This window comes from Dendrobium catenatum, unplaced genomic scaffold (assembly GCF_001605985.2).
Source record: "Dendrobium catenatum unplaced genomic scaffold, ASM160598v2 fragScaff_scaffold_797, whole genome shotgun sequence".
NCBI classification, from domain to species: domain Eukaryota; kingdom Viridiplantae; phylum Streptophyta; class Magnoliopsida; order Asparagales; family Orchidaceae; genus Dendrobium; species Dendrobium catenatum.
Window position 1 is genome coordinate 54,013 of NW_021319259.1, and position 15,547 is coordinate 69,559.

Below are 15,547 nucleotides of genomic sequence, written 5' to 3' on the forward strand. Positions count from 1 at the left end.
TTCCAGTGCATTTGGTATTCTTATCAAGAGAAGGCTTGATCATCTTTTCCAGCCTAATTATACTGTGGTTCGTTGCTGTAGCATAATTTGTTTAATATGTTTGAAGGATCTTTGTTTTTTGAAAATAAGGGTGCCTTTGAGACGGTTGCAGCTGTCAGTAAAGTAGGTTATAAAATTGTTATATAGAAAGTTGCTTTTTGAAATTGTTGTACAGAAAGCAATGCATTTTGTTTGGGCAATATAATTGTCAAGTTGTGTTGTAGCCGTATAGGAATAAATTATTCTTATACCCTTATATATATGAAGATGGATAAATTTTATTCAAATATATATATTTTTAAATTTTTATGTTAAGAAACTATAATTTTGAATTAAAATAAAATAGTTTTATTAAATATTTGATAAGTTATACATAAAAAATACTATAAATTTTTATTGACATTGTATTATCATACTTCAAAATAATTTGTTAAAATTTTAGATTCTCTAATATTATTTTATAATAAAACATTCTCTCGTAATAATACAAATATGTTCTGATTTCTATTTTTTGAAAAATTATATCAACAAAATGCTTGAAGATTAAAATAGTGAGAGTGCAATAATTACTTAAAATTTCTGCAAACGACTATATAAAGTTGAAGGTACAACTATGTAAGATTCATCATCTGGCACGAATATTCTTCCAAAAAATCACTATAAAAAAAAAATGTATAGTAAAAACTAAAGCTTTTCAAGATGAGAAATAGAGGAAAGCTGGATATAAACGACAAAGTGAAAGTCACATGGAAAAGCAAAGGGATTTTGAAGATGTTTTTTTAATGAAATTAAATTCAATTTTGTTTTAACTTACCGGTAATCAATAGTGGACGGGCTGCTGACTGAACAATCTGAGAAGGATGCGAGCAGAAGAGAGCTAACCTAATAGAAATGCTGGGGAGATCACAGGGCAAGTAATCAGCTCTTCAGAAGCAGGAGAAAGTCGTGGCAGAAGGAAAAAAAATGGCAATGAGAATAAAAAGAATGAGGTAGGGGAGAGAGAACCTGGACACATATAAAGGAGAGACCTTCTTGCTAGCTACTTGAAGTTGCGAAACGCTGAGCCGGGCTTCTTGCAGCTGTGCGTTCGGAGAAATAAAAAAAATTGAAATGGTTATCGGCTTCTGTAAAACCCCTCCAAATTTCATTTTTTTGAGTGTAGTTAGTCTGTACAAACTGACCTTAGTACGGGACAAACTGAAGAAAATTGTGAAAATCTGTATGGTTAGCACGTACGAACTGCCTGTACGAACTGAGTAAAATGCAGGTTCGTCCGGGACAAATTTTTGCTCGAGAGCATCGTCAAGGGACGAAATCCATCATCGTCTGTACGATCTGTGTCCAGAGAGTTTCGTCCCAGGACGAATGGAAAACATCGTCGGGAGGATCGAGTTCATTAAATAGATGATTTGAGATATTTTGAAGAGAGAGAAAAGTAGGAGAGAGAAAGAGAAGGAAAAGGAAGGAAAAAGGCTTGGTTTTGGAGGCCGCGGTGTTATTTTCGTCCGACGCCGCTGTTGGAAGAATTGTTTATTTCATTGTAAGAACTCCGAATCCTATTTCTAATTTCGTATTTTTCTATTTTTCTACTCAGTTTTGTGTTTCCATTACCGAAAAATATGCATATCTTTGTATTGACGAAACTTTTACTGCGTAACTTTTGATATGTTATAGAAATGATGATTTTGCATGATTTGAGTATTTTCTGGAAAGTTTTCATCGGGTATTTTGAATTATGTGGAGTTTTTATCGAATAAAAAATTATTTGGATGTCAAAAAATATTGCTTCAATACAACAAAAGTTTTGAGATGATGTTTTATCCGATTTCTCGTTATTTCGTAATTTTTTGAAACTGTGTATTTTGTCTCTATTTGGGATTTCTGTCGACTGTACGATATTTTAAGGATTTCCTTCGATTGAGTTAAATTGTATTATTGATTGCAATGTATTAATGAGATGTATATGAATGTGAATATATGATTGAATCTACTATTATTATATTACTGAAAGACAAGTAAAGACTGGTTGAACCGTTGGTTGGAGATTGACCTGTATAGGATGGTGGGCCGACGGGCTTTCCTTTAAAAAGGGTTTGGTGTTATCCTCTACTGATCAAGTGATTACTGAAGAGAGTTATAAGGAGATTACTGTGCCGACGGGCAAGGGTGACGACTCTATTTACTGAGCCAACGGATTACTAACATCGATACTAACATTGAAAAATGCCTTAATAGTCAGTGATTGTACTTGTTAAGTAAGACTAATGTACTGGAATGCATGTGTAAAATATTGTTCTTATGATTACTTTATTGATATTGAATGGATTTATTGACTGATTTATGAGTTTACTGTTACTGTATGATTTTATTGATATTGCATACTGTACATGTCATTGGATAGAGATACTGATAGGGATATTGATATTGCATTGATTCATTGATACTACGGATACCAATATTATTGATTCATCGATAATATGGATTCATTGATACATCGAATATTGATCCGCTTCATATGATACACTGACCACGTGATATAGAATATGTCTTTACTGTAATGATTTGATTTTAACTGTTCTTACAATGTATCGATTTGATTATTTTATATGATTTCATACCGATTGATATTATTGCATGGAATTAATTCCTCTTGATACTGACCGATATGATTTATCCGATGATTTTTTTATTGATTTGACGCACATACTAATTTATTGAGCTTTATGGATTTTTATACTATTTACTAATTTTTCTACTATCAATTGAGGATTTTACTATTTTGTATTTGATACTGTTTGTGCATTGACTATCGTTTCTGTATTGATTACTGCCTCTGTACCGATTTATATTTCTGCATTGACTCAACGATCATGTGCAAGTGACTGATATTGATTTGATTGATTGACATGTATATTGCTTCCGTACCGTGTTTTGATTTCAATTGTAGGTTTTGGTGATTTGCTGGGCTTTTTAAGCTCATTATATGTGGTTAATGATTTCAGGTACAGAGCTTCATGCGTGAAGCTTCTTTCAGATTCTAGTGTAGTTTCGAAGTTTTTGGTTCATGCATTATTTTGTAGCCTGCACGACTATTGTATATGTTCTTTTGGACGCCACTTTTTGATTGTAAATTTGATATGTCGTAATGTGAATTATATTTTTATATTGTATTTGTTTTCTTTAATGCAACTATCATTTCTGGATGTCTGTATTGATCTGAGCGAGAAGAAAGAATAAGAAGAAAAGTATGTCGATGAATCCTTTCACTATAGATGCCTGTGTCGTCACAGCTTTGATAGCGTACATATGAGGTCCCAACTGCGCTAAGATGTGTGAGAAGAAGTGGAAAAAGTCTGAATAGTGGAACTTGGCGAGGATGAACAAGAAAACCAGATAGTTTTCAGGTAACTGTAAGGGCATTCACGTATTTGTTGTACCTTGGAACAGCGGGACGTAGGCGAACGCGAGGATAACTTCGGATGGGAAAAGCAATTGCAGGGCATGAAAATTTTCCCAACGGAGCACGATCCCGTAACCTCAAACCTCATTGTGGTTACGTTTCCAAACGCACGGCAGGGAAAAATCTATCCCAAACGCATTTGACGATGGTGGATGGAAGATTGTAGTCTAGCATGGAGGTTAGAGGATTTAATTGGGAGACATAGATTGAAGAACTATAACCAAGTGGTGGTGGTTGCGGGGAAGTAATGGTGCAATGGTTTTTGGAGGACCGTAATCTGGTGATGGTGGTCGAAGTCAGGCGATGGCGGCTAGGGAACTATAATCAAGAGACGATAGATAGAGTGTAGTATGGTGAATATGGTCCGAGGATCGTAGTTAGGCGAGTATGATCAGAGGACTATAATTATGCGACTATGGAGGTCTGTTAAATTCAGAAAATGCTAAGTTGCTACTTCTAATTAAGTAGACAATAAGCGCAATATCAAAATCAAACATTTAAAAAAAATGAAAACATTAATTATAATATAACTTTGCTATTAATTATTGCTACAAAAAGTTGCATAAAAAAGAATATTATTGTTACATGCTAACTGCATTATAGTTTTTTAGAGTTTTGAAGAAATGCAAGATAGCAAAGTTCAGATTAATTGCTGCTACAGAGCTTTGCAATTCAGAAAAAAAATTTCTGTTTGAAAGTTTTTGAAAGGGCTTTGCTAAGTTTTTTTATTCTTTCCATGAAATGTATGATTGCTAAGTTTTTTTATTCTTTCCGCTTCAAGAACTTTGCTACAAAACTTTGAATCTTGCATTTCTTCAAAACTTTAAAAATAATCTTTCCTACAGAAAAAAAATTTCAGTTTTGATTTTTGAATGAGACTAATAATCTTCAGATTAAAGCAAAGTTTTTATTTTAAAATTCAGTTTCGATTTCATTCCTCATCGCTATAAGTTTTTGAAACAAAAAATTTGCATATTACATAACTTTGCTTTCTTGCATTTCTTTAAAACTATTAAAAACTTTTCAAAATATTCTCAGAACGTTTAAAATAGATCATTTAAAAAAATAGTTGGATTAGATAAAGGTTACCTTCAAATTGAAGCAAAGTTTGAAGGTTTTAATCCGACCGAAGGCTACCAAGAATGACAACCTCTTCAAACCACCGAGAAGAGTGCGAAGAAGAAGATCGTGGGCGAAGAAGAAGGTTGTGGCTGCCTGTGAAGTGCGAAGCCGAAGGAAATGAGGAAGGGCGAAGACGAAGGCTGGAGTCAGCAGACGCGATTTGAGAGCCGTTCATCTTTTCAGACTTCGGGAGTCGGGATGGGCAGAGAGTCACGGATTTGATTAAATTAGGGCAAAAATTATTTTTGAGGAGGGGGGGGGGTTCTGTATCCGGGCAAAAATTTTTTTTGGGGGGGGGGGGGGGGTCAAATTTACAAAAGTGTCGCTCTAATGCATTAATTTTTTTTTGTTAGGGTGGGCATTTGAGGTGAACTGGGATCCACCCTTGCAATGATAAAATATTTTTTTTATATAAATGATATAATATTATAAAATCAAAATTAACATAATCTTAAAATTTCAATATCATCATTATAAGCCGTAACATGATATCAATCCAAATAATTAACAATAAATTTCATCTCAGTAGTAATCTTCGTATTTGTTACAAATCTCAAAATAAATCTAATAATTTTAAAAATCATTTTCATCTAATTTATATAAAAAATTACTAAATTGCAGTCAAATAGAAAAGTCATTGAATTCAAAATATACAATATTCAAAATAAACTACACAATATAATTTCCTCCCAATAGAATAAAAGAAATGTTATTTCTTTTAATGAAAAATTCCCAATAATTAATCAACAACATTACAAACTATAATACCTCCCCACCGAACCAAAATTGTTTTAGCATTTGACTCATTTGATTATTTGTATACACTTCCTTCAAAAATTATCCGCACGTAGTGGGACAAAGACTTGTTGTTGTTGTTAATACCGTCGAGAATTATCCTTACGTCGTGGAACAAATACTCGATGTTGTTGTTGTTGTCACCTTCAAAAATTATCCCCACATAATGACACAAAGGCTTCTTCTTCTTCTTCTTCTTCTTCTTGTTACCTTCAAGAATTAAACTCTCAAATAACTAAAAAACTAACTGCAGATGAATACAAAGAATTGAACTAATGTTTGAAACATACCCAATAAGAAGAAAGATAGTCATGTGGGGGAAAATTTGATCTGCCAATACTATGTGGGTGTGTTCTCCCATGAACTTGATTCAAATTTCCAATCATTAGTCGTGGAGAATTTTGAGACTAAGAGCTGCATATCAAGCCATAGATCATCATCAGCCATCATAACTGATGATGTATCACACAACCTAGTTGTTGGCATCGGTGTTGCATCGATCAATTTTGTTTCTGACAAATTGGATAGATTTTGATTTGTCTGTTTCGTTGCTGGAAGTCCTATCAAATTTCTGAACAAAGTTATAATCCATTAAGATACATTATAAAGAAGGTTACCAATAAAGATATTAGAATTGCTCAACTTATTAAGAGGATTCATGGCGAAATGCTCAGTATTTGATGGTGGTGGCAGCTGCGACGATGGTAATGGCTCCCTATTGACAGTACCACTGGTCGACAAGTGCTCGAATGACAAATCTTGATTGAATAGCTCTCCAGGTCTTTGTGACCCTCAGAACATAACATCAATGAGCGCATTATTCGCTTGCCCCATCGCTAGAGACATTGGTTGTGGTGACACTTTTTGATGATCACTAATGTAGCTAGGATACCATTTGGTTGAAAGGTGTTCCGTCTTAAAGGGAAAAGTAGATGCTTGACGTTGCTGCCATGGTAGGCTGAGATCGAAGTTTCTTAATAAGTAATTTGTCTCATCATTGCCAGCATTACCTATGTTAATTGGTCGTTGGACCTGATTTTGCATAAGCATGAATGCCCTTTGCCTCTTTTTCATAGCTATTTGAGCTTGGATCTCAGGTGGACAAAGTGGAACCCCCGCTCTCTGCCGTCGTTTGACTCTTGTGTTCCAAAAATTCTTTATCTCATTATCTGTTCTTCCTGGTAACTATCTTAGAAAAGATAAGAATATCTAATAAGAACAAACAAAAAAGAAAAAATGAAACTTAGAGAGAGACTGAGAATTACGTATGTAGCCATTCGAGCCCATTTATTGCCTATTTCAACATGATACTTGATTATAAGGTTCTCTTCCTCTTAGGTAAAAGATCCTTTTATTAGATTGGGACGGAGATGATTAGCCCACAGAAGACGGCAGCTCTTGCCATATCGTTGAAGTCCAATGTTCTTCTGAACAGCATTCCAATTCCCTTCTCCGTGTTTTTTCACATACTCCATTAGAAGTGCATCTTCTTCTGCACTCCAGGGCCCTTTTTTCAGAGATTGCGGCGCCTCGTCGTCGTCGTCGTCGCCGCCACCGGGTGAAGATGAATCCGGAAGGCCCAAAATGGGTTCTTCTTTTCAGTTGCACTCTCAGCCTGTCTTAATAGATAAGATGGCAGAAATAACTAAGATAAGTTAAAAAAGGGCCAACAAATAACGCATCAAAGTCTTGAAAAAGACGAATCAATTATGATTGCTTCATTTGGCAACAAAACATTCTTTAAAACAAACAAAGGAGAAGGAACCAAGGTTTCCAACTAAACACCATCCTACATGTCCACAAGCATAAAGGACCATGTAAACAAAAAACACCAAAAAAGTCATTCTCATTACAGTACAAGTCAGGAAGGAATATCCAATCATATATAAATGATGGTGGGAGGAAAATGAAGTAGCGACTGAACGTATTTTTCATATTTAAATAACAACCAGGGCCTCCAGGGGTGCAAATATCCTATACATTTGAGATACAAATAAACAACCATCCATTTATATGAGCCTTACAGTGCAAAAATCACGTAGTGAACTACACCTTGTGAAGAAAGCTTTAACGTGTTTGAACACCAGACCTGAAGAAAGAAATCTTGTTCGGCCTCTTCAGGAAATGGAAAAACGAGAATAGAAACTGAACAGAGAAAATGTAATTCTTATGGCATATCTAATACAACTCAAAGTACCTATTTAAAAGAAAAACTAGGCTGTAGGAAAAGCCACACTACACAAAAGAAACTAAAGAAACAAAAGCAAGAAACAATCCTAATAAAATCTGGAATTACACCAAACACCTTGGGTAAACAAAAAGATAACCTACATTCAGATACATGACAACTAAAATCAAGGGCAACAAACCTCACATGTGAGTATGCAAAAAGGGTATAATAGTAACATGGAAGCTATAGTAAACCATAAATGCAACCTTATCAGACTCCTGATGAACTAGGAGCATACCTGCAATGTGTAGTTTTTTGTTGGTGAAATTATCCTAAAACAAAATCTTAAATCTGATTGATCTGCATCAACTTTTAGTGTAGAAGTAAGGAGGTTCACAGTATGGCGTGCTACAGACTTTTCATCATGTACTCCACCATGATAGTGAGAGGAGAACCAACGACTCAGCAACCCAGAACTTTGTTAAAGAAGTTGATATGGCTTCTGTAAGTCCATTAATCACTTCAATTCATCTAATTAATTTTTATATAAAACAGTTACAATTAATAGGAAGAATAGGCTTTCGATGTTAAGCACACTGTTATGGTAGGCATTTTAAAGATTTGCCACGTCATTGTACTTTCTTGTTTTCCGTTAGCCTAAGTTTCTATATATTCATAAGCATGCTGTAATAAACATTAAGGGAAATACAATAGATAGTTTTCCTGTTCTTCTTCTCTGTTCCAATTCTCTCTTCCCACCGGTTCTCAAATCTTCACATGGTATTAGAGCATTGAAGCTCTACAGCATTTTTTTTCTCTTCGTTTCCTTCTTGCTGTCTTTGCTCTTTCTGTCCTCTTCATGGGCGACGAGGCTTCCGTTGGTTCCCACCGGCAACCGTCCACTGTCTCCAGTCAGGATTCCGACTTCATCATCCCTGTTCATCTAAAATTTCTCATTTCTAATATCAAGAACCTCATTCCCACAATTCTTACCTCTGAAAACTACTCGATCTGGCGGCTTCAACTTCATCAACACTTCGCCGCCAATGGCTTCGAAGGTCATCTTTCTGGCATTACCGTCTGTCCACCGGAGTCTGCAGTTCTTGATCAGAATCGGTGGCGTTTGATTGACCGGAATCTCGTTTCGGCTCTTCTTTCCACGATCTCTCCCGGCATCCTTCCTTACGTGATCTCCCTTCGCACCGCTCATGATGTCTGGACCACGCTAGAATGCCGGCTTCAACCCACGAACTGTTCTCGTGTTATACAGCTCAAGAACGAGCTCCATCAGATTCGTATGGCCGACCGAACAATACAACAGTATCTTGATCAAATCAAGAAATTGGTCGACAACATTGCGGCGGCTGGATCAACAGTAGACATGGAAGACATTGTTCTGTACATCCTTAACGGTCTTCCAGCCAGTTACAACTCCTTCAAAACGGCTATTAGAACATCGCTTCAACCGATCAGCTTAGACGACTTATACTCCCTCCTAAGCAGTGAGGAGATAAACCTTCAACATCAACTACTGCAAGACAGTCAGCAAACCGATTCTACGGCTCTGTATAGCAACAGATCCAACAACTATCGCGGTCGCTCGAACAAATTTCGCGGTAAAAATTCCAATATTCGCTCCCAACAGGCGGATTGACAACAACCTTCTTCCGATATCCACAATTTTGCACATTCACAGCAAAACCGTCCCGTCTGTCAAATTTGCGGAAAAACTGGACACACCGCTGAAAACTGCTGGCATCGTCAAAATCTTAACTATGCCCCTCCCACGAACTCCAGAGCTCTCTCCGCTCAACAGCAACTCGCGGCTATGAACGACTGGATTCTTGACTCTGGCGCTTCATCCCACCTCACGTCCGATCCTACAAACCTTCAACAATCTGCGCCTTACACCGGATATGATTCTATTTCTATTGCCAATGGCAGCAATATGTCCATTCAGAACTCGGGACAAGGCTTGCTGCCGCTTCCCGAGTCTCAGCGTAAGCTCTATCTTAAACAAATCTATCATGTTCCTTCTCTAAATCACAATTTACTTTCGGTCTCTAGCCTAGCATCCGATAACAATATCTCTATATCTTTTACTCCTAACGAGTTTATCATTAAGAGTTTACAGGACAACAGGGTTCTTCTTCGGGGTCCCAAGCTCAATGGGCTAAACCACATTAAAACTCCAGTCCGTTGCAACAAAGCAGGGCTCACGCCGTCTGGCTCAACTAACTCTTAGTGGCACGCTCGTCTTGGACACCCACATAGCAGGAAGCTTCAGCTCCTGTCCAAACTGGATCCGGACATTACCAATTTCTCTCTTAGATCTGTTTGTGTCTCTTGTAATGTGTCTAAAAGTCATAAACATTCTTTTTCTCCTCGTAGCTCTATGTGTAATAAACCCTTTCAGCTCGTCCACTAGGACGTCTGGGGTCCGGCTCCAATAGGTTCTTTAAATGGCTTCCGTTATTACGTCACTTTTACTGATGATTTTACTCGATTTACCTGGCTGTATCTAATTCATACAAAAGATGAAGTATTCACTAAATTCCAACAAACTATTTAATCTTCTATTGAATAATTTTAACACAAAAATTCATGCGATACAGTCTGATGGAGGCGGTGAATACACTAGCACAGCATTTCGGAAGTTCTTGGATCATCACGGCATTACTCATCGCATGAGCTGTCCGCACACGCCGGAGCAGAACGGCGTCGCCGAACGAAAGAATCGCCATCTTCTGAATCTCACTCGCACACTTATGCACGCAGCTAATCTTCCCCTATCCTTCTGGGCAGAGGCCGTCTCCACAGCCAATTATCTAGTAAACCGACTGCCGTCATCCACCATTCAAGACCAAACACCTTACTACAGACTCTATGGACGTCAAGCTTCGTATTCTCATCTCCGCACCTTTGGGTGTTTGTGCTTCCCATGGACAAAACCATATGCTCCACACAAACTTGCTTCACGATCTCAGGTTTGCATCTTTCTTGGTTACTCCAGCTATCACAAAGGTTACAGGTGTCTTCAACTTTCAACGAATCGTCTCTATATCTTGCGACACGTAGTGTTCTGCGAACACATCTTTCCGTTCTCGTCTTCAGAAACTCCCAAGATCACCGACCCTGTTCCCAGCTACGTTCCTCCATCTCTTCTAGTTCCTCCGTCAACGATAACAGTTCCACAGTCAGAAAAGCCTCAAGATACCCAGCCCCAATCATCAGCTTTGTCTCCTCTCAGTCCAATCATGAATTGGCGAACGTGTTGGTTCCGGCTGTGCACAAACCCATCAAACCAACACATCCGATGCAAACTCGTCTCAGATCCGGCATTACCAAACCCAAACAGATCTTCAACTTGTCCGCTATTACAAACGACAACATCACTCCCACCACTTACTCAGAAGCATCAAAACACAGTCATTGGCTGGCAGCCATGTCCTCCGAGTTTCTAGCACTACAAAATCAGGGAACATGGTCCCTCGTACCTTCACCATCGGACAAACCCATAATCGGCAGCAAATGGACGTTTAAGACTAAGCTTCTTCCAAACGGTCAAGTTGATCGTTATAAAGCTCGTCTCGTTGCTCAAGGATGCTCCCAGGAATTTGGCGTCAACTTCACCGAGACATTTAGTCCGGTGGCTAAAATGGTTACTATTCGTATGCTAATCACCGTCGCTCTTAATAACCAATGGCACATCACTCAACTTGATATTACAAATGCCTTCTTACACGGTGAGTTACATGATGAAGTGTACATGAAGCAACCAAAAGGATTCGAAGACTCAAACCATCCGAACCACGTGTGCAAGCTTCACAAGTCCATCTATGGGCTTCGCCAATCTCCGCGACAGTGGTTTCACAAACTTACTTCTTCCTCCAGACACTCGGCTTCGAATTTAGCAGGGCAGATCCATCCCTTCTCATTTTCCATAAAAACAATATTCACCTATTTGTTCTTATATACGTAGATGACATCTTAATTACAGGTAATAATCCAGCTCAAATTCAGTATATCCTGAAGCAACTACAATCCGAATTCAAGCTCAAACAATTGGGGGACATCTCGCTGTTCTTGGGAATTCAGGTTATTAAAACTACCACTGGTTATTTCCTGAGTCAATCACATTATGCACAGGAATTGCTTTGTAGTGCAGGATTTGCGGATTGCAAACCTGCGTCCACGACAGCTCCATCCCGTCCATCAATGTCCGTCGATGATCAACCATATGCGGACCCGAAGCTGTTTCGCAAATTGGCGGGATCGCTACAATATCTATCTATCACACGACCCGACATTGCCTTCACCACAAATTCCATATGTCAGCATATGCATCACCCACGGAATAGTGACTTTCAGTCGCTCAAGCGTCTTCTTCGTTATATAAAAGGATCTCTCAGTTTTGGATTGCCAATTCAGACCGCACCCATGATACTTCGCTCATACACCGATGCTGACTGGGCTGCCAACACCACGGACAGGAAGTCTATATCGGGCTTCTGCACATTTCTGGGACCCAACCTCGTCCCTTGGTCGGTTAAGAAGCAAACAACGGTAGCGCGATCATCCACAGAGGCTGAATACAGATCGCTCTCTTCGGCTACATCGGACGTCCTGTGGATTCGTCGCTTGGCTGAAGACCTCGGCATTCCGCAAATGAATCCCATGGTTATTCACTGTGATAACACATCTACGATTGCGTTAGCCAACAATCCGGTATTCCACGCAAGGACCAAACACATCGAACTTGATTATCACTTCATCACCGATCACATTCGGAACAATCATATCTCCATCGCCCACATCTGCACGACCGATCAAATCGCAGACATCCTCACCAAATCTCTTCCAATCGGTCGGTTTCAGCTACTACGTTCCAAACTAACCATTCGGTCACCGAATGGTTAATTTGAGGGGAGCAGTTAAGCACACTGTTATGGTAGGCATTTTAAAGATTTGCCATGTCATTTTACTTTCTTGTTTTCCGTTAGCCTAAGTTTCTATATATTCATAAGCATGCTGTAATAAACATTAAGGGAAATACAATAGCTAGTTTTCCTATTCTTCTTCTCTGTTCCGATTCTCTCTTCCCACCGGTTCTCAAATCTTCACATTCGAGGAAGCAAATCAGCAATCACGGAGCTATCAGCAACCACCTTTAATAACTTCAAATGAGATTCCAAACTTGCAAGCAAGCAGTCAGTCAGAGTACAACTGCAACTATTCAAATATCTCAGCTCAAAGCCTGACAGAGCAAAGAAGATTAGATGATGGATATAATTGGAGAAAATATGGGCAGAAACAAGTTAAAGTTAGTTAGAATCCAAGAAGCTACTATAAGTGCACTTACTCGAATTGCCCAACGAAGAAGAAGGTGGAAAGATCATTAGACAGACATATAACTGAGATCATATACAAAGGAACACATACTATGGCGACGTCCATGATATAAATATGAACTCTCATAGGATGCGAGCAGTTGGACCTGATTATGATGAGGACGAAGCTGATGCTAAGAAATGGTGAGAATACAAGTAACTTCATATATAACCTGTTATTTACTCCATGCTATCATGTAATTTCACAACAAACTGGTAATAATAACCCAGCTGTCAGACTAGAATCAACAAATCCCCACTAAATTAGTACCAATTATTTACTCTTAACCACAATAATAACAATTTATAAGAAAATGCAGAAATTTAATCCAACACACTTCCTTAACAATGCAGAATAGATCTCCTTTCCCGCAAAATTTACCTGCAATTGCAACGTGTGAAGTAGAAAATTTACCTGCAAGTTCAAAAACTTTGATTTACCGCAAAATTTACCTGCAAGTTCAAAAAACCTTGATTTTCAACAACTGGAAAAATTAACAGAGAAGAAGACAGCGTTACCTTACTTAACAACTCTGGATTTGGCCGAACAAGCGCGCGAAAGGGATAAAATTAACTTCAGAAATTCCGAGCTCCTTCCCATGGAAATGTCGAAACTTCCGATCGGAGGCAAACGTAACCTCGTCGAAGGAGCGAACAAGAACGAAGGAGCCCTAGAAGCCTCTCGTGCAATCTTACACCTCGTGCGAAGCAATGAAGCCGAACAGCAACGACGATGATGCGAACTCGAGCTCCCGTCCTTACCTCCGATGAAAATGGCGCAACTTCCGATCGGACAGGCAAAGGGAACGTCGTCGTCGCGTGAAGTCTGAGAAGAAGGAGCCGAAGAATCCTCTCGTGCAATCTTACACCACCTGTGAAGCTATGAAGCCGAACAGCAACGAGGCCGAGAAAATCTTGGTCCAGCGAATTTATCGAGCGGGTTTCTAATTCCCGCAAAACACAGCCTCTTATTACACGCCTAATAAATCGGAGAGTTCCTTAAATTTCGCTCAAAATTAATCAAACAGCCTAATTTAAAAAATACATTTATTTGTTTTACTTTAAACTCCTAATTCAGACAACCAAACAGCCCCTAAATCCGGGATTTAAGGAAAACCAACTTATTATTTTCTCTCCCTATATATAAGTAACTTTCTTTGATCCTTCAAAAATTGCCCTTCATCTCCTTGACTTCTCTCACGCACTATTTTTAGAAACTGACCAAAAAAATGGTTCATAAAGACGTTCCCCAGCCAGAGGTGAAAATAAAATATCCCGTCCGAGTAAAAGAAGAACCCATTTTGGGCCTTTCGGATTCATCTTCACCCGGTGGCGGCGACGACGACGATGCGCCGCAATCTCTGAAAAAAGGGCCCTGGAGTGCAGAAGAGGATGCACTTCTAATGGAGTATGTGAAAAAACACGGAGAAGGGAATTGGAATGCTATTCAGAAGAACATTGGACTTCAACGATGTGGCAAGAGCTGCCGTCTTCGGTGGGCTAATCATCTCCGTCCCAATCTAATAAAAGGATCTTTTACCCAAGAAGAAGAGAACCTTATAATCAAGTATCATGCTGAAATAGGCAATAAATGGGCTCAAATGGCTACATACGTAATTCTCAGTCTCTCTTTAAGTTTCACTTTTTCTTTTTTGTTTGTTCTTATTAGATATTCTTATCTTTTCTAAGATAGTTACCAGGAAGAACAGATAATGAGATAAAGAATTTTTGGAACACAAGACTCAAACGACGGCAGAGAGCGGGGGTTCCACTTTATCCACCTGAGATCCAAGCTCAAATAGCTATGAAGAAGAGGCAAAGGGCATTCATGCTTATGCAAAATCAGGTCCAACGACCAATTAACATAGGTAATGCTGGCAATGATGAGACAAATTACTTATTAAGAAACTTTGATCCCAGCCTACCATGGCAGCAACGTCAAGCATCTACTTTTCCCTTTAAGACGGAACACCTTTCAACCAAATGGTATCCTAACTACATTAGTGATCATCAAAAAGTGTCACCACAACCAATGTCTCTAGCGATGGGGCAAGCGAATAATGCGCTCATTGATGTTATGTTCTGAGGGTCACAAAGACCCGGAGAGCTATTCAATCAAGAATTGTCATTCAAGCACTTGTCGACCAGTGGTACTGTCAATAGGGAGCCATTACCATCGTCGCAGCTGCCACCACCATCAAATATTGAGTATTTCGCCATGAATCCTCTTTATAAGTTGAGAAATTCTATTATCTTTATTGGTAACCTTCTTTATAATGTATCTTAATGGATTATAACTTTGTTCAGAAATTTGATAGGACTTCCAACAACAAAACAGACAAATCAAAATCTATCCAATTTGTCAGAAACAAAATTGATTGATACAACACCGATGCCAACAACTAGGTTGAATGACACATCATCAGTTATGATGGCTGATGATGATCTATGGCTTGATATGCAGCTCTTAGTCTCAAAATTCTCCACGACTAATGATTGGAAATTTGAATCAAGTTCATGGGAGAACACACTCACATAGTATTGGCAGATCAAATTTTCCCCCACATGACT

The 15,547-nt window shown here is 38.6% G+C and overlaps 1 protein-coding gene across 1 annotated transcript; it reads left to right on the forward strand.

Moving 5' to 3' along the window:
- Window positions 1–14,205: 14,205 nt before the first annotated feature.
- Window positions 14,206–15,199, forward strand: LOC110112528 (transcription factor GAMYB-like). Its single transcript, XM_020844779.2, has 2 exons — window positions 14,206–14,589; window positions 14,670–15,199. Exons 1-2 carry the CDS (start codon window positions 14,206–14,208, stop codon window positions 15,060–15,062), a joined length of 777 nt encoding a protein of 258 aa, XP_020700438.2. The 3' UTR covers window positions 15,063–15,199.
- The last annotated feature ends 348 nt before the right edge of the window (window positions 15,200–15,547 follow it).